This window comes from Stigmatopora argus, chromosome 17, assembly GCF_051989625.1.
Source record: "Stigmatopora argus isolate UIUO_Sarg chromosome 17, RoL_Sarg_1.0, whole genome shotgun sequence".
NCBI classification, from domain to species: Eukaryota; Metazoa; Chordata; class Actinopteri; order Syngnathiformes; family Syngnathidae; genus Stigmatopora; species Stigmatopora argus.
This window is the reverse complement of record NC_135403.1, coordinates 4,133,285-4,153,824: the sequence shown is the minus strand read 5'-3', so window position 1 is coordinate 4,153,824 and position 20,540 is coordinate 4,133,285. Positions and strand designations below refer to the sequence as shown.

Here is a 20,540-nt window from a genome sequence, read left to right as displayed (position 1 = left end):
ATAGTTCCCGTTTTCTCATTTATCTGGGAAACATTCCTTCCCATGCAAGTATTTAATTTGTATAATTGTACCTTTTTATGAACCAAACTTAAGTGTTTTTCCACCACTTAATGGATAAGTTCTCTATTTTAAATTTTTATCTTATGTCAACATTACTTTTTCTTGCCACCAGCTAAGAGCAAGTCATCATTTTGACAATGTATATAGATAACACTGCCATGCTGCTGACAGAGCACTCTGCCTCACTTGCTTCCTGTCCAATGGAGCAATAGCACATACTTTCTTCACTCTGGGCCGGAAAACTAGTTTGCATCACCATGGAGACAAACAGGACGTGTTGGTATAAAATTAGTGCAAGTGTGGTATCTCTACAGCAATGAACTATGCTGTAGACATCAAATGAGGTTGATAAAAGTGGAAAATATAAACCAGCCAAAAAACAATTCCTGTCGAAGTTCAGTGTTGCGACAGCTGACAAATACATACTCAGGAATTGTACGGGTCCTTGAAAATGCTTGAAAGTATTGTTATTTCTCAGCACCCTCCCTAAAAATACAGTGGTACCTCCTTACAAATGCTTCTCCATACAAATTATTCAGGTTACGAAAGGCCGATGGGAAACCTTTTTTCCCCCAAGATACGACAACAATCCAATTTGTGAAATCAAACCTTGAAATGTAAATAAACTTCATGTAACCTTTTTTTTAATTGTCATGGTAGACAACATTCCCTCTAATTGTTAATATATCTGGGGATACAGATGTATTTCTACTACCCATAAAAGATATAGTCATAACATTTAATTATTAATATCCATATATAAAACATCTTAATAATTGTCACTAGAATTTGCACAAATCTGACTTAAATTTTACCTTATTTTTCACGTCTGTCCTTCTCTCTTTTCATTTTTATTCAAACAACTTTACTGCTGAATGTGTCACGAGGTAGTCTATCTTGCATTTAGTCCAATTTGTTCTTTTTGCCATTTCCCCAATTTCTATCAAGATCACCAAAAATGTAAATATCTAAAATAACATACTGTAAGTATAAATATAAAATTTCTAAATGGTTCTATTTACATAATAAGATTATTCTTTATTTTATAATGATTATCACCATTTTTATTTGCTCACTCCAAAAAAAAAATATTAATGCAAACTTGGCCGTGTGTGGGAAAACAAATTATTGCCCCTTTAACACACTTTGGGCCACTTTCACCAGCAGCTACTAAATTATCTGGTCTTCTGTTCAGCAGTCTGCACTCAAACTTTTAATATCATGAATCAATCCAAGCAGGATTAAAACCTGGGTCACCTCAATGATGAGTACGCAACTGAGCTAAACATAGCTTGACTGACTCTTTAGATTTAGATTTAGATTAGAACTTTATTTCATATTTCTGTATGCTATTGCCAATGCACTTCTTTGAAGGTATTGGGAATAAGGCTTAAATTCAGACAATTTAACATTTCAAGTTCACATATCTTCACAGTTGTAATTTGGTTTATTCAAAGACCAAAGTTTATTCATGTACATTATACAAACTTTCACAATTAGAAATGCTCTATCACGTTACTTAGGAAAATTTAAGAAAAAAAATTCTACTCAAAATTTCAAGTTAGCTTAATTTTTCTCTATTTTTGGTTAAGGGCGACAGCATCCGTTGTAAGATTGCCCGGGGCCCACATTTAAAAAAAAAAAATCCACCCTAACCGAGGCTCCTTGCCGCTCAGTCCACTCAGAGAGCTATTTTCAGATAAATTTGACACCCGCTGCCTTCCATTTTTCTTCTTCGGTGCTGAGTTGAGGGACAGTCCCCTGTCTTCCGCCATGTTCTGAGTGGCAATCGGAAGAAGGGAAGTCTCTTCCGCTTGCGAGTTTCAGCGTGAATTTAGAATTTTTTATTAATATTTTTTATTTGGATACTAATATAAAACACCTGATGTACTGAAACCGTGACGTGGTGAAGGACGACACAATTTTATGATTTACGGTATTGTGTTACCTGCTACTTGGGCATTTCATTGATTTGTGTTTTACTAATTGCTGAGTGTTTGATTTTATACAATAGATGCAATACTGTGTGGCTGTATTAAATGTGTGTTTATCTTTGTTGTGTTTAATTTGACATTAAACAGCAAGAATTGCTTTCCAGCAACACTATCACCTTTTCCCTACAGCTTGCTGTTCAAATATGTATGTATTCTGCATAGCAGCAAGAGTTCCTCTGTAAATGATTTGTCGCCAAATCATTTATTTGATTTATAAAGGTTTTATGTCTTGATTTCTGCTTTAGAATAGAAATATTAAAAATGCCACACATGTAATATCCACATTGTTGAAGTGATTTGATTTATCTTTTGTGTTTTTCTGCAGATAAATGAGTTAAGCCACGTTCAGATTCCCATCATGCTCATGCCAGATGACTTCAAGGCTTATTCTAAGATCAAGGTGGACAACCATCTATTCAATAAGTAAGATTTTTAGGGCATGTGTATATTTTTATCCTTTTGGTAATGATAATTATAGTATCGGACCAGGAGTTTATTTCTTAAATATGTGGTTTCCGTTTTTTTCGCCTTACAGAGAAAACATGCCCAGCCATTTCAAATTCAAGGAGTACTGCCCCCTGGTGTTTCGAAACCTCAGGGAGAGGTTTGGCATTGATGACCAGGATTTTTTGGTATGAAAATGTATTTAAATTTCACAAATTCAAACAAAATCATTTAAAAAAAACTTCTTTGCCAAATGTCTGTCGATTGATTTCAGTTGCTGCACAAATCAGATTCTTTGCTACTTTTGACTTCTATCATACTGATATCATTTGCCATCTTTTGAGGTAAAGCATCTTGTGCAAAGGGTATACTACTAATTGCTGAAAATCAACCATGGCTAAAACTATCAGAAGATGCATTTATTCTGTTAAGGCCACTTTGCCACTTTCTTTGTTCTCTCTCTCTTCCTCCTTTCCCCCCTCGTCTCGTCTCCTCTCCTCTCGTCTCCCTCCTTCCCGCTCCCAAGACAACCCCCAATGATCATACAGTGAGTTAGCAGAGTTTGGAGGTCATTGTGTCCCAGCTCAGTGCAGCTGTCCATCTTGTGTTTGTAGCAGTGTTTAATGTGCTATAAGAATCAAGCGCTAAGGAATGTCATGGAGTTACAGGCACAGAACTACTTCCCAAATTAAAGCACTATTCTATTTTGGCTTTTGCTAAGCAGTTCAGAAAATGAATGAATGAAGAAAAAATATTAGATAGCATTTACCTCTACACAAAAAAATAGTTCAAATCAACTTGTATGCTGGTTGCTTTTTCTTCCTATAAAGTCATGGGGAAGCTGAACTCAATTGGGGTCAACCTTTTCATGCATAGAGGCCATCTACTTTATTTCCTACTGTGAAGGGCCTCAAAGGTTATTTCTCTGCAGCAAAAGTTGCTGAAGAGTTTGAAGAATTTAGAGACAACCAAGGACACTGGACATAACTAACGCCTGAAGAATGAGACTGAGACAGGATGATGGGATCAAGTTACTTTCAGACTTCAATGTCTGGACAACAGCTGCTTGTCTGTGTATAGGTTTGGTCCAGAACAATGTGTGGGTTATGTTAAAAAGAATAATGTTGAAAAAAATAAAAGTAGTTTTGGTCATATACAGTTATATCTTTTGTTTTCATCCCTAAAATGACCAGATGATGGTGTTGAATCCTTTTACTTTGCTATTGTATATACATTTGAACACGTTTATTTTCCTAAAAGTAGCACTACAATATTTCATGGTTTACTGTATTAGATATCACTTATTCACATATGGTTGTGTCTGTCATGTTATTCATTCATTAATTCATTTTCTGAACGACTTTATCCTCATTAGAGTCGTGGGGGGTGCTGGAGCCTATCCCAGCTGACTTTGGGCCAGAGGCAGGGGACACCCTGAATCACCCGGTGACCGGCCAATCGCAGGGCACAAGGAGACAAACAACCATTCACGCTGACACTCACACCTAGGGACAATCTTGAGTCTCCAATCAGCCTACCATGCATGTTTTTGAATGTGGGAGGAAACCGGAGTACCCGGAGTAAACCCACGCAGCCCCGGGCAGAACATGCAAACTCTACAAAGTTGGACCGACCTGGATTTGAACCCAGGACCCCAAAGCTGTGAGGCCGACGCGCTAACCACTCATCCGACAGGCCACTGTCATGTTAATGACAGATATTTTTTGGGGGGAGACCCGCATTCATATTAATCAACTATTTTACTTCAAATGGAATAACAAATGTCTCCACAAAAGTTCATTTTTTCTCTTACAGCGCACTTAGACAAAAAGACTAATTGAAATCTTCACTCTTTGCAGAACTCCCTAACTCGTAGTGCTCCCTTGAATAGTGAGGCCCAGGGGCGAAGTGGGGCTCGTTTCCATACTTCTTATGACAAGCGGTATGTCATCAAGACTATCAGCAGTGAAGATGTTGCGGAAATGCACAACATTCTAAAGAAGTACCATCAGGTGACATAAGCATTGTAATAACTTCTTATACTATAATTCACCTGAATGTGTCGGTCTGTTTCCTTTTGTCCCGCTTTATTTGGAGACTACAAATCGCACAGCCATCAAATTTGGTAGGAGGGCGCATCTTTGGCAGAGAGAAAACTTATTATTTATGTAATTGGTAAAGAAAGGACTTCGTAATCACAAAACAAATATCTAAATATGACACAAATTATTGTTTCCCCCAGCGTGTGTCGCGTTGCCATGGGAACAAACCATTCATTGAAAAATACTGATCCTTGTTCATTAGGATAGCTAGTTTAGATTTGTTTAAGCAATATGGATACAAAGAAACATACTCAAATTAATGTAAACAATTAAAAATGTGATGGATTTTCAGGTAAAGTCATGCAAATTATTCATTTTCTGAGGTGTGCCTTTTCTTCTTTATAAAATGTGTGTATGTGTATACTGACTCCCTCTAGTTATTTATTTTGGACACAATATAGCAATAACAATAAGTGACATTTAACACATTATTTCCAACGCATTTTGCAGTTTATTGTGGAATGTCATGGCAATACACTGCTGCCTCAGTTTTTGGGGATGTACCGGCTCACCGTGGATGGGGATGCAACTTACATGATTGTTACACGCAATGTCTTCTCGCATCGCCTTTCTGTCTTCAAAAAATATGATCTCAAGGTAAGTGGAGGTGGTGGGGGGCTGCTCTGGGGAGTAAAATAAACTTCAAAAAGGCCCGTTAATCAATATCATTTATATTTTTATTTTTATCCAGGGTTCCACTGTAGCAAGAGAGGCCAGTGACAAGGAGAAGGTACAGTCCTCCGTCAAATTTGGTTTGGTTATTATGCACTATCCTTGAACCATTTTTGTGATTAGCTGTAACTCAATGTGATATCCTGCATTTTGACAAGCTTAACTTTTATGCTAAAATATATATTTTGAAAAACTTGAACAATTGGTGGCATGCTTACATCTGTTTTTTTTTTAAATCAGTCCACTCTAACGCATGTACAATACATATGGTATAGGTTCCCAAAAACTTAGAAACTGGTGACTGTTTATTAGCATGCTTATGTTTTCCAGGAAAAAAAAAATGTTGTATTCAATCTAAATGCTAATTTAACATACCAAAAAGTGCCTACCACAGCTTTAATCAAGTTGAGGTCTGCTTTCCCTTTGGGTGATGATACATTTGCAAATATTCATTCCTTCAATTAGGACCTATTTCATTGTTCCATCCCCATCTTGTCCCCTGCATGCTATATATGTTTCTTAGTTTGGTTCAATCTTTCTAACCTTGCTTCCTGTAGTTCAATTAGTCCCTCTGCTTGCTGATTGTATGTGAAGGATCTGGGTGCGTGTACGTGTTTGTGTCGGTGTACCTTTTTAATTTTAATTGAAAATATCCTGTGTATATATAGATTAAGTAATTACCTATATTGCTTAAGTTTTTGATTGTGCTTTCTTTGGCATTGGGAATGAAAGAAACATCTTTCCAAATTTTGAGCACTTTCTTGTTTAACTTGTCCACAACAGCACAGGATTGGGAGAAAAAATGCGGACCACACTTGGTACAAGAAATTTGTCAGTACATGCATGGTATTACAGCAAATGTCAAAAAAAACTATCACCTTTAAGTTTTCATTTTGTTTTCAACATGCGTCGCAGGGTTGCAACATAAATTTGATTTACTCTAATGTAAATGTTTAGCTAATTCCTTGTATAAATGCTCAAATCAGATGAATATCTTCCCCAAAGATTCTTTTTAATTTGAACATTCAGTGTAAATCAGTCAGTTTAAAATATTAAATGCACCCCTAAACTCATTCACAATTTAAATGAATAGAGCCAAAGAGAAAATAAAATCAACTCCATAATTTTTAAACCATTCAAAAAAACCTTAGATTTGCTAGCTGACATCAAAGCATGATGAAGCACACAAAGTATAATACAGTCATACCTCTACTTATGAAATTAATTGATTCCTGAACTTTTTTCTAACTTGCATATTTCGCAGGTAGAGCAGTACTTTATATATAAATTCTGTAATTCGTTCCACGGTCCTCAAAAGACTACCAACTAAACCCATTAATAATGATCAAAGTGTCCCACTTTTGTCTGAAATATGGGAGAAACGGACAAAAATGAAAGAAAATGATAAGATAATTTATTAATGTATTAAAATGAATAACAAGCATACAAAAACATCTATTCGTGCAGTAGTACAGTAAGGAGGATCCTAATGTTAGCACACGAACACATGCACATAAACATACATCTAAACAACTTCAAATTACGAATTCAAAACGACTTGGCATTAAATAGAACTCCAAAGGACTAACAGTCTCTCCATCTCATCGTTCAGTACAGAGAGGCAATGCCAAGGATTCGTCGCTTTTAACGCTTCCTTCTGCTTTTATAGCGTAGCGATGGCTTACGGCAGGTCATATCGCCTTGCAATATTAGTCAACCACACACCACTTTCTTATCTTCAGTTTTTCGATGAATAACAGGGCCTGTTTATTCATTTCATTCGGACCAATAATTTTAAACAAAGAACTCTGTGACGTCAAAAGAGAGTTGTTGTTCTGAGAGTCTCCAACTGGAAGTAAATCTAGTCGTAATAATGTTACCAGGACAATTTTTAAATAAAATAATGGATATGGGAAATGCCTTCATGTTCAGGGGGATTTCGTAACTTGGATCTTGTTTTCGTATGTTGGGCCATATCAAAGGGTTTCGTAACCTGAAAAATTCATACCTGAGGGATTCTTAAGTAGAGGTACGACTGTATTTGTTTTTAGAGTTTGTAGTGGGTCTTTTCTCAGAAGATGGGAATTTCTTGTGTTTACTTATCAGATATTAACCAGAATTATTGTGCTAGTTTCACCTAGCTTTTTACTTTTAACAAGCCTTCATTTGTGCTTTCATTCAAACTCTACTCTGCAGAAACATATTTCCAATGTCCCTTGAGGTGGCACTGACATTAATGGGTGACTTTTGTGTTAGTGTTTTGTTCCTGGTCTTGGGTAGGCTAAATCACATAACCAACTTCAGTCTCTTCAGTCATACTCCTTTCAAGTAAGGCCAGTAGCCACAAAACTTGGTTTCACAGAATTTATTTTTGACCTCAGAGGGGGGAATATGCCAACACATCACTTAAGAAGCAACCAGGGAGCTCTCACTCGGATTCGTTTGGTAAAATGCATAAAAAATATGAGGCTATAAAATTATTTTAAGGCATTTAGGCATTTTTTGTCCTCATTGACTCTTTTGTTTAAATTTTGTAGTATCTAGTGGCAAAATAAATGTCCCCTTCATTTTGTGTGTAAAAAAAGTATTTAACAATTTTGGAAGTATCAGTAATGTCCCCTATTCTCTTGGTTGACGCACAAAAATCCTAACCCATCTTGAGTAGACAATTTTTTATCCAAAATGATCTACACGGGAGTGTTACTTGTGACATATTGCGATATATCTTAATTGATGCAGCAGTTATCAAATGCAATGGTCTTCTTACTAAGAGTGTTTGCTCAATCTACAGTAAATCCCACGTAGGACCGTTTTCTGCTAAGGCTTTATAGGAATGTGATCCAGAAGGATTTAGACTTTCCATTTGAGTTCATGGTGTCTAATTATCGTGCAACATGCAGGGGGGTTGAGAAGCAGTGAGGTATGTCGGTCCTAAGGGACTCCCTGAGCTAAATTTAATCCCATCACTGTCTAGCAAAATACAATTCTGGGTTATAAAATAATGAGCCATTCATTCATTTTCCGTCCCGCTTATCCTCACAAGGCTCGGGATGGTGGGGGGTGGGGAGGATCCTGAGCCTATCCCAGTCAACTATGGGGACCAGGCAGGGGACACCCTGAATTGGTGACCAACCAGTCGTAGGGCACAAGCAGACGGACATCCATTCATGCTCACACTCATACCTAGGGCCAATTTAGAATGTTCATCTAGCCAAACCTGCACATTTTGTGTAAGGAAACCGGGGGGGGAAGTCACGCAAGCCCGGGGAGTACATGCCAACTTCTTACACGATGGCCGGAACCTGCGATCAAACCCTCGATCTCAGAATTGTGAGGCCAACGATCAAACCACTCTTCTAATGAGTCATTTTTATTTATTAATTTTTCTTCAAGTAATGCTTAGCTCACCCAGGACACATCCCTTAATATTTGTGGGTAATTTAGTTTTTGTTTTATCCTATGCACTAATTGCCACTTATAGATTACAGCGTTCATTTCCACTTGTACCACTTCAACCAGGTACTCGAAAGACGTTTGGTCCCTGGACGTTTGGTCCCTGGACGTTTGGTCCCTGGACGTTTGGTCGACCGGACGTTTGGTCCCTGGACGTTTGGTCGACCGGACGTTTGGTAGAACGGACGTTTGGTAGAACGGACGTTTGGTAGAACGGACGTTTGGTAGAACGGACGTTTGGTAGAACGGACGTTTGGTAGAACGGACGTTTGGTCACCGAGTTGTTACTGTTGAAACCAGCTCTCAAATTATAATCATGAGAGAGAGAGTGAGTTTAATATCTTAATATCTATTATCAAAATATCAACAGTAGACTCTGTCATAATTTGACAGCGAGCGAACCCGGCAACCAAACGTCTGTTCTACCAAACGTCTGTTCTACCAAACGTCCGTTCTACCAAGGGTCCGTTCTACCAAGGGTCCGTTCTACCAAGGGTCCGGTCAACCAAGGGTCCGGTCGACCAAACGTCCGGGGACCAAACGTCCGGGGACCAAACGTCCGGGGACCAAACGTCCGGGGACCAAACGTCCGGGGACCAAACGTCCGGTCACGCTTCAACCCATATAAGGCAGCAATAGTATCCATCTATAAGTTTTTTTCCGCTTGTGCTGCATTATTCTTTTATATTTTTATTAAATTATAAAATATTTTTTGAGTAAAAGTTTCAAATTGAAGGTTCCACACAAAAATATTATGGTTATCTGAAATCCTGCATTTGTAGTTGGAGTTATGTTGTAGTATCTATCTTGCATATCGTTAAAAAAAAGCACTCTTGAAGATTCCTGAGCAGTTGTGTTTATAACATTTCAAAAGTGGACTGTTGGACATAATGTCATTGTGAGTGACAAACAGTTGTTTGCTCGGTAGGTGCAGTGTGTGTTTTGAAATGTCTTCAGATACTCACACAACAAGCATGTTAGGGTTATTTTCTAACTGCATGACTGTCTCCCTTTCATGCACGCATTTGCATGTATAAAGATTCTTCTGCATCTTTTTATAGTTATGTTCTAACACATTCTAGTGTGTGAACACCAGCCCCATTCTGTTCCACATTGTTGTTGTTTTTTCACATCACTCGTAATTTTCGCTTGATCCCTAATTTAGGAGAGCTGGTGTAGGTAAATCTGATATTTGAGCATCTTTACGATAATTGTGCATGATTAAAAGAACAATCTTCATATTAGAACGCTTCTTTGTATGTGCCACTCCTTGCTTCACACTGGCAGTGGCTTGTCTTCATGAAACACCCTTACAAAAGATTTAATGTGCTGATGATATGAAAGCTAAGTAGGCAATAGATGTAGCTCCACCCCTGAAGAGTTGTTGGTTCTTTCCTTGATAAGCTTAGATTTGTAGTTTCTTTAGAGTAACTGACAACCTGCCTCTTTTCTTGCTCAGCTGATGCAAGGGTCCATTTTCAATGAAACTAACATGAGGTAGAAAACATTACTGCAGAGTTCCAACACAGTAATTATAGGACTGCTGTAGATTAAAAAATATTATTGTTTACAATGCCGCTGAACCAGCTCACCAGACCAAAATCGTATCTTGCGTTGTCCTCTCCAACCCTCTTCCAATTTTGAAGAAAAAAAACATATGTTTTTACATTTTAAATACTTTGCTTTTACTTCCTACTTCCTTCCTCCCTTCCTCTCTCCTTTCTTCTCTCCTTTCCTCCACCCTGACCGCCCCTTCCTCGCTTCCCCTTTTTCTAGCAACCGCCCCCACCAGAGGACGTGCCCCTGCGGCCCAAATCTGGTAACGTTCAGCAAAGGCTGCAAACACTGCGGATTGCTACGCGCTTTTACTGCGCCATGAAACACGTAAGAGATGTAAGACAACCAGGGCTCATATACCAGGCATGATCTATTAACCAGTATTCCTTTGTACTTAGCTTTTTTTTCCCAAGCAAGATTCCTTTTCACTCCAGGATGCAAACTTGGCATCCACATGTAATCAACCTTTTTTCAATTTCTTAGTCAGATCATTCAAAGATATCAACATCTAACCGGGAGAAGTGGAATGTTAGGCAGTTTGAGATCACTCTTGTTTTAGAGAGTCAAAGAGACTATGCTAGGATGGAGAGAATGTGCTTTAAAAGCATTCGAGCGCTGATTAGATTTACTGGCTCGCTGCCTCTGTTGGCACACCACTTTGTTTCGTGGGGGGGTTACTGGCACTCGACAAGTAGCAGCCCTCAGTACTGTAGTTAAAAGGATATCCAAGAGATGACTCAGAATATACAAAGTTTGTTTCTAAGTACAGCATGTGCTATTAATATGACCTAAAAGGAGTGTGATTCCAGTTTTGAATACGGTGCGTCTTCTACCTCTTCAAAATTAGTTTACCCCAAATACAAACACACTTCGAGAACATACAGAATATGCCTAACGTTTGAATAAATTCTCTTAGCTGCGCTGCTTTTTCGTAAGAAGATGAATTTTTATGCTGATTTTATATCAGCTCAGGATCTTTATTGTGGAACCTCTTAAAGGCAAACGTAATCTAATGTATAATGGGAAATAAAACCTTAATTTATATAACATCCTCACAGCATACAAGTTTAGAAAGAGGTTACTTTGCTGTTGTACAAAAAGAGACTTGCATAGTACCTCACAAACATACATGACATTCCTTAACTATTTCAAACGTTTTAGAAAGACCATGCACAATAATAGGCTGTGTACTCAACACTCATCCCTTTTCTGAAATATTTCAAGCACCCTGCTGAATGTTAGTGTTTAAAACTAAACTCAATACCTAAAATGGAGTCTCAAATATGAACAACACTAAGTTTTTATCAATCCTCTCCAAAGTTAAAATGTTGTTTAAAATTGAATTTGATCCCTGATGCTTTTCAATTAAGAAGTAGGAAAGAAATCGCATGGGAACTTTGTTTTCACTGCTAAAATCTACATATATGCAAAGTTTATATAGATATATTGATATCTTTATTTCAGACACGGGAGCACTCCATAACAAAATTCATATACAGTGCCATGAAAGTATTTGCCCCCTTACTGATTTCTGCGTTTTTGCATATTTATCACACACACACAGGTTTCAGACCATCAAATATTTTTTTGTACGACACAGAGACAACCCAAGGAAATTGAATGCAGTTTCAAAATGATGATTTTATTTACCAAGGCAGAAAAAAATACAAACTTGTCTGGCCCTCTGTGAAAAAGTAATTTCCCCCTTTTTAAATCACCAAATAACTGTGACTAATCACAATTGTAGGAAAGCTGAGTTCAATTTCACAGGCGACACTCATACCTGATTACAACCATGTGTTGAATCAAGAAAACACTTAAATAGAATGTGTCAGACAAAGTGAAGCAGGCTAGAAGATCAGAGCATCAGGCCACAATCCAAAGAAATTCAAGAAGAAATGCGAAGACAAGTGATCGACATCTATCAGTCTGGAAAAGGTTACAACTGTCAGTCATTATCCACAAATGGAGAGAACTTTAAACAGTGGCAAACCTTCCCTGGAGTGGTCGGGCAGCTAAAATTACTCCAAGAGTGCGACAGCGACTGATCCAGGAGATCACAAAAAAACTAGAAAAACATTGAAAAAACTGCAACTCAGTTAAGGTCAATGTTCAGGACTCTACTAAGGAAAACACTGGCCAAAGCTGGCATCCATGGCAGAGCTCCAAGGCAAAAACCATTGCTGTCTAAAAAGAATATAAAGACTCATCTTAAATTTGGCATTAAAACATCTTGATGATCCTCCACACTTTTGGAAGAACATACTGTGGACTGATACATCAAAAGTTGAACTTATTGGAAGGCATTCCATCAGAAGAACACTATACCAACAGTGAAGCATAATGGTCCCAGTGTGATGCTCTGGGGCTGCTTTGCTGCCTCAAAACCAGGACAGCTTGCCGTAATTGATGGAAGAATGAATTCTGATGGCTACCAACAAATTTTGAAGGAGAACATCTGGCCCTCAGTTCATGCGTTGAAATTTCAGCGCTCTGGGAGCATGCAGAATGACAACGATCCAAAGCACACCAGCAGGTCCACCTCTGAATGGCTCAATATAAACAAAGTTAAGGTTTTGAAGTGGCCAAGTCAAAGTCTGGTTTTAAATCCTATTGAAATGCTGTGGTGTGATCTGAAACGGGCTGTTCATGCTAGAAAACCCGTATATTGCAGAATTTAAACAATTCTGCACAGATGAGTGGGCCAAAATTCCTCTAAAGCAAGGGTGTCAGACTCGGGTTGGTTCGCGGGCCGCTTTAATGTCAACTTGATTTCACGTGGGCCGGACCATTTTAGATATAATATTTAGATTTTTTTTAATAAATGGATTAAAAGCCCTGAATATTCAGTTTTTATAGATCTAACACAATGTTTATTTTAGCTTTTTATATATATTTTTAGATTTTACAAAATGATTTTTGAACTAAAAACAGAAAAAAAGATTAAAAAAGTACAATTATTGATTTAAAAGGGGGAAAATCAGGAAATGTAATATACATCTATGCTCTTCATTTTAATTTGATCCTAAAACAAAGTCGGCACTCATGATTTACTTTCCCGGGCCACACAAAATGATGCGGCGGGCCAGATTTGGCCCCCGTTTCGCCACTTTGACACAGGTGCTCTAAAGCGTTGTGAAAGAATCATCACAAATTATCATAAACGCTTGCTTTCAGTTATTGCTGCCAAAGGTGGCACGACGCGTAATTAGGTTCAGGGGCAATTACTTTTTCACAGAGGGGCAGTTTGTAATTTTTTCTGCCGTGGTAAATAAAATCATCATTTAGAAACTGCATTTTCTATTTCCTTGGGTTGTCTCTGTGTCATATTAAAATTGTTTTGATGATCTAAAACCTTTGTATGTGGTAAATATGCAAAAAACACATAAATCAGGTAGGGGGCAAATACTTTTTCACGGCACTGTATATTTATTTTTCCTTCTAACACTGTGTGTCTGTACTACAATCAATACTCCACTAGCTGACATCTAAGGATCAGACCAGGGCCAAATAATTGAAACCTTTCACCCAGAATTCTTGAAGCGAAGATTCACCAGATAGCAGCATTAACGCATACGCCGACTATCCGACAATTTTTAATCGCTTATTTGAGGTCCATGTCTGAATATATGTGTTCAGATGTCCTTTTTTTGTGGTCTTGTGTAAAGCTGTAGTCTATAATTGTATGTATGTGTGTGATGTGTGAGCTCTTTGTACTGCTACAGAGTCTGCTTTAAAGTTGTGTTGCTGCTCTAGAAATGCTATAGTCACCAAACTGCTGCAGAAAAACCACCACCCCCCACCCCAACCATGGTTACCTCATTTCCTGCTCTCCTTATCCTAAACATTAGGCCCCATTCTCACTGAACACCTCTTCCTCCCACAGGCTGCTGCCAGGATTACAGAATCTTGATTCCGAGTAACATTTCCCAAATACTTCGACACAAAACATGGTTATTTATCATAAATCCTGACAGAAGAGTTCCGTTTAAAAAAATCTGTCATACTCTCTTCAGCCCACTGCAGACATAAACGTTCTTGGCTTTGGGCTTAATATGCAAATCAGTGTATAGATCTACCAGATGCTTCAAAAATGTTAAAACATAGAGCAAAAACGGTATGGTTACAATAGCAGTAATTAATTTTGAAAGAATGAATAAAGATCTGATCACTTGTGAATACTGCATCAGATGGGTCTGTACATTCCTCTGCGCATGCCGCATGCACTTCTTATTACACAATTAATAATCGTGTGGCTTGAAAAGAGGTGGGCCTTGGTTTGGACATACTGCCTGTGTTTGCTGGACAGGCAGGCATATCTCACAAACGATTGGTTCAAAACCTCAATAATGCTACTGGGTGTTTCAACATGCTGAAGATTTTGGATTCCTTCCTGACACATTTCAAAGAGAAATGTACATTTTGAAATACCTACGTATACAATGGATTGAAATCCATGGTTTCTGTATGTAGATGTTACTGTTTTTATGAACTGGGAGAAAACAACAGAAATTCTGATGCTGGTGTTTGTCATTTATAAATGCAGATACGTTTCCTTTCATGGAAATCATTTCTAAGTTGTTCTCTTCTGGACTCTCGTTTATTTGGATGACCTAATGTTTTTATAACTTGGAAACAAAAGAGACCTTTCAAAGTATCAGCATTTTAGCATGTTTTTGCCCAGTTCTTTCACTACCTTACTTTGATTGTTGTCAATATAAGTACTAATGACAATGTAACGTGCTAATGGATAGGCTAAGGAGCTACCCACCTATAAGGACAACGACTTCATCAATGACGGCCAGAAGATCTGCATAAATGATGACAACAAGAAAATGTTTTTGGAGAAACTTCGGAAAGATGTGGAAGTACGCCTTACACTTGCAGTACATCAAAGATCTTTGAGCTTCTGTTAAAGAAGGGCTGTAACACGATTAAAAAAAAAGATTCACAAAGTAATTGCCATTTTCAACACAGAATTTTCTTAACACTTTTTTAAAATCTTTTGTACCAATATCATTAAGTAATAATGTTGCTTTAAACATAACAAAATCTATGACTTTCTATTTCTAAACAATTCAGACAACAGAGTTCTCCTTTGGTGTATATACTGTCTATTCTCAACATTATTTATATAGAGTACATTAAAAACTAGAGAAGCTGATTAAAAAAAATGCTGTATAGTTGACATAATGATGTAATATATAACAACATAAATTGAAAAACGATATAAAAATACCAAAATAGAACAAACAAATAAGTCAACACTAGCCTCATACTTTCAGTAGTGCTTTATTGTGGCCAATCTGAGACACACCTGTGCAATAATCACGCTTCTTAATCAGCGTCATGATATGGCACACCTGTGAGGTGAATGTTTTTCTGAGTAATAGGCATGCTCACTCGCCAATTTAGACGAAGTATATTGTTTGTGTAAAATGTTCACGAAAGATAGTATTTTTTAGTGTTTATTTTTGTTCACTGTATATTGCTCTTCTTGCTTTCAACCTTATCTTTTCACCATATTCAGTTCCTGGCACAGCTAAAGCTCATGGACTACAGTCTGTTGGTGGGGATCCACGATGTGGAACGAGCGGAGCAGGAAGAAGTAGAAAGCGAGGATAATGAGGGTGAGGAAGAAGGCGGTGAGAGCGACGGAGGGGCCATCGGAACCCCTCCTGACAGTCCTAGCAACACTCTGGACAGCACCAAGCATCTGTCGCCTGGAGAGTTTGATCCCACAATTGACGTCTATGCCATCAAAAGCAGTGAAAGTGAGGCTCATTGTACTCCTCAAACTCCCCCTGGTGGTCATTTTCCTCATCAGAATTGTTGTCCTACAGGTTCTTCAAGAAAAGAAGTTTACTTTATGGCCATCATTGACATCCTGCAACATTACGATGCCAAGAAGAAAGCCGCCCATGCCGCAAAGACAGTCAAACATGGAGTGAGAAGCAATCTTTTTTTTAATTACAAAAATGTGTTGTGTAAATGCAGTTGAATAGTTAAAAGCAATGTTCCCTCTAAGTTGCGCGCGTGCGCAATTGCACACTACTATCGTCTTCTCTGCGCACAGCAAATCATATGGAGCGCACAAAATAAAATCCCTTTTTTTTTTAGCTGTGAGGCCAACGCGCAAACCATTCATCCGCCGGGCCGCGCATTCATACATATTAATCATTACATTTTATTATTACTAAATAATTTATGTGTAGTAGATATGCACCTGCTTATGGCAGGTGTGATACTGGTGTGTGCCCATAGCAAGCAATAATGATGTTGCTCATACCGGTACTCAGTGTGCTCAGGGAGGTTGTCTTTATGCCCAGACAAACAAAAAATTAGAGGGGACATTGGTTAAAAGTGCAACAGAAGTTCATATTTGAAAATGTTGCCTCATTTTCTCTCCACAGGCAGGAGCAGAAATTTCAACAGTGAATCCCGAGCAGTACTCCAAGAGGTTTCATGATTTCATCACCACTATTCTGTCATAGCCCCCACAAACGCTGAGGCTCTAAAAGTGGGAGGGGGGTAAAGTGGGTCATAGGGGGACGAAAAGAGATCGAGAAAATGAAGGTGCTCTGATGTCTTTTACCCATTTCCTCTCCTCTCCCTGTTTGGCCCTCCTCTTACAGTTGGGTGCCACACCCTGCAGCAGCTAAAACATTGTTCGTTTACATTGAACCTCTCCTTAAGTATTGTTTGGGTTTCTTAAGATGAGATGGTTGTCAAAAGCAGGTGTTTTTTTCTAAATGTGTTTTTAGTCCTCTTGTCTTTTCATTTTGGTAAAAATGCGGCTCTTTTATTGCTTTTCATCATTTTGCCGTTTACGTCAGACTCCCCCTTATATTGGCTAGGGTCAGGGTGTGACTTGTGGTGTGAGTAGGAGGTGAAAAACAGTGCATAGCACAATTGAGAGCTGCAAACTATTTTGCCTACTGCTGCTGTGCTTAAGGGAGTAGGAAAAAGTCTTCCAGTAGTTGTTGATCAAAAACAACTTACAGCACACCACCCCTACATCACTGCTAATTCTCACATTCTCTGTTTAGTCCATTGAAAGTCTCTTACTACACGCTCTTGCCATACATTGATGCAGCGCTTCTCCCCATCCTGTGCTCTTTGGTCCATTTTCTAGTAATGCCGACTGAATCTGTTTGACTAAGGGAAGTATCTGTGTCTATAGACATTGTAAAAGTCATTTCTGAGGTAGCGTTCTTTCAGGAGTCAGCAGCACCTTATGTTAAACAAATGAATTATTGCACTTTTTTGTCATTACAGTCCGTACAAACATTTGACTTATTATTACATTTGCCTCAATTAAGTGAAATCCTATGACTGATGTGTGGAAAGGCTGCAGGGACTTACCTCCATTTGGAGACCAGCCAGTAAAGTATTAGTATGGGACAAAGGGTAGAAAACACAATGTTGCCTGCCGTGATCATCATAGAAAGCCCATAGCCACCTTGCACTTTCCGAAGCAGAAATCCTAGAATCCTCAGTTTGAATTCAAATGCAAATTTTTATCCCCCAAAAATCAAACATTCAAATTGAACAAAAAATTTGAAGTTAGTTCGCAAAGACTGCACTAAATTGTCTGAAAAATTAGCGTGCTACATGTTTCCACTTTAATCCAATGTCTTTTGTGCAGCTTCATCAACAATTTTTACATCATTAGTTAGCCCATATCTTGTGTTGGAATCACGCAAAAAATAATAGTATTTTCTCGCTTATAAGCCGTATTTGTAACTTTAAAAAAAATGATGATTGAATCAAGGGTACGGCTTATGCGCACAAGACTTACAGCATTGCTATACTCTTTCACCAGTAGATGTCGGCAAATTAACATTTACTATTTGATGGTTATTTTCTGTTTTGCAGTACGAAAACAACTATTACTGGAAGAATTACTAACCTTATGATATTTACCGTAATTATGTGCTTTATGGTATCTCAGAAATACCACATGCAATGATTTTTCTTAAGATTTTCTTTACAAAGTAACATTTTTGTTCTCCCTTTTGATACCATGGATATGGAGGTAAAAATTGTGAATCGGGGGGCGGCTTACATGCGAGAAATTGTGAAATTCAACAATTTTAAGGGTGCGTCTTATATGCGAGAAAATACGGTAATCTCAAAATAGATTATCATCCTCATTGCTGCTTCACACTAGCTGCATGTGTTGGGGAAAAAGGTTACTGCAAAATTTGACACCTTTTGTTTACAGAGCACCTTTAAATGGGACCTTGCCTATGCAAGAGTTACATTGAGCATTTACTTCCTACATACTAGTGACAAATGACAGATAACCACACTTGATGTTTGTTTAAATACCGTGAAGAGTTGCACCCCAATATTTGTGTTAAAAATAACCATGCTTCTCTTTTACCTTGGCTGGTGACTTTTCTAAGTGTTATTGTGAAATGATAGAGGAGCGCATTTTCTTGAGGGGGTTCCCATTTGTGTTGGAGGGGTTTTGTATATTTTGCACACGAGGAAAGGAACCAAATGTTACAAAAACAACCCTAATTATTCGATGCGGTCTTAAGAAGGGAAATGCAATATATGTGTGTGTGTGTGTGTTAAAGTGAGAAAAGTGGTGTGCGTGATGTGTAGTAGTTCTGTATAACCAACTAAAGCAAGTAACGTCCTCTTTGAGCTATTTTAACCCCTGTTAAAGGTTTCCATCACAATATGTTTGTGTAGATATCAGAATATATTCACATTTATATTTTTACATTGGATTTTAGTCATGAAATATGGTTGTGATTCAAAATTTTAAAAAACTTAGTCACCCATGGGGATGAATGACAGTGCTTTAATAATGAGTAATAATTATGCTTGAATTTCTAAAATGCTTACTCGGATGTGCGTAAAAGTTTTTCAAAAAAATTGCATGTCACAGCATTAAGTTTCCTTTCCTCTTTAGTCAGTGTTGTCTGTTCAGGTTTTTTTTGTGTGTCCCCTTAAACTTTTGATGTGTACGTAAGTTGTTGGACATCACATAGTATACCGCCATGCTTTGTTTTCATACACTGTGCAAGATGTGTGCCTTTATACACCGAAAATTATTTAATTTTATATTTTGTAATCTTTTTTTTTAATAAATTTCAAAATGTTATTTTGGTAATAAGGTGTTTACTTTGCAATATGATACAGCTTTGTATCCACGCCCTTCCTAATTTTCTGTATGTATCATGTTCATGTTTTGAATCGTAAAACCTTCTGAATTATTGTTTAAACCAACTAAAACAAGCTGTGTTCACAAATCAGATGGTGGTTTAGTCATATTCACCTTTTTGCCCGTATGCACGTGTGTGGATGTGTGGATGTGATTTTTACTGGTAGTTTTGTCCTTGTAAGGGAGCTGTCAGCCATCCTCATTTTGTATCTCGTGTCTGCCCAATTTCGTACACTTGTATTTTCTTGCTTCCACGTGATATAGTGGCGCAGTGTGAATACTTAAGTTTTTAAAAACCCTTATAGAAGCGCCTCCATGCGATTGTTGTAATATACTGCTTAATAGGCAGAAAAGGAAAATGACGTAAGAATTACCTGTTATCTGTTCTGGGCCCTGGAGACTTCCTTTTAAATACGAGAGTTATGTCGAGAGTGGTACATGCAAGGAGACGGAGTAATTTTTTTGTAGATGATTTTATTTGTATTAGCAGTTATCAGAATGAGGGAATACCAGATAACAAATGATTTTTTTCTTTTGCTTGTAAATCCTCTCAGCTGCCTTTGAAAACTTGCCAAAAGTATTTTTCAGAAAACCCAAATCAAATTAAAGGACGTAATTGTTGTATAACAAATAACTGAAGGTCAGGCAAGAGAGAAACTGAAAGAAAAATGTTGTTTGTACTTCAGGATTTCAGTTTATTGAGGAATTAAAACTGCAAAAAATGTTATGAAACCAACTTCACAGACAGGCAGCCCCAGACTATACACTTATTTGTTGAAGCATTGTATGTATGTTTTTATGTGTGTGAATTTGATTGGTGCTGTCAATGGTTTGTGAAAGTTCAGTGGCTTTATGCCCCCTAAAAAGATGTTTATTGTTCTTAACATTAAGTGATGATAATACATACTGCATTCCATAAGCTTTCACTCAAACCAATAAAAGCACTTCTGCTTGACTAAAAACTGAAGGTTTGTTCATTTCACCCACTTTGCATACATAAAACTATGAACAATAGACTACTGTGTATGATTTCATTTAAATTTATAACATAAAGTATTGATGATTAAGGCTTTATAG

The 20,540-nt window shown here is 37.7% G+C and overlaps 1 protein-coding gene across 3 annotated transcripts in view; it reads left to right on the top strand.

Annotated features, from left to right (window-relative positions):
• The window catches only part of pip4k2aa (phosphatidylinositol-5-phosphate 4-kinase, type II, alpha a), a 29,971-nt gene extending 9,546 nt beyond the window's left edge, over positions 1–20,425 (top strand). The window contains exons 2-11 of one of the 3 annotated variants that reach the window (XM_077624216.1): positions 2,380–2,477; positions 2,590–2,686; positions 4,358–4,510; positions 5,051–5,197; positions 5,292–5,330; positions 10,502–10,609; positions 15,037–15,150; positions 15,813–16,056; positions 16,126–16,229; positions 16,696–20,425. In XM_077624216.1, coding sequence (XP_077480342.1) covers positions 2,380–2,477; positions 2,590–2,686; positions 4,358–4,510; positions 5,051–5,197; positions 5,292–5,330; positions 10,502–10,609; positions 15,037–15,150; positions 15,813–16,056; positions 16,126–16,229; positions 16,696–16,776 — 1,185 coding nt within the window. In that variant the 3' untranslated portion in view covers positions 16,777–20,425. Of the gene's footprint in view, positions 1–2,379; positions 2,478–2,589; positions 2,687–4,357; positions 4,511–5,050; positions 5,198–5,291; positions 5,331–10,501; positions 10,619–15,036; positions 15,151–15,812; positions 16,057–16,125; positions 16,230–16,695 lie in introns of all 3 variants that reach the window. The other 2 variants (XM_077624215.1, XM_077624217.1) reach the window with 2 other exon arrangements.
• The last annotated feature ends 115 nt before the right edge of the window (positions 20,426–20,540 follow it).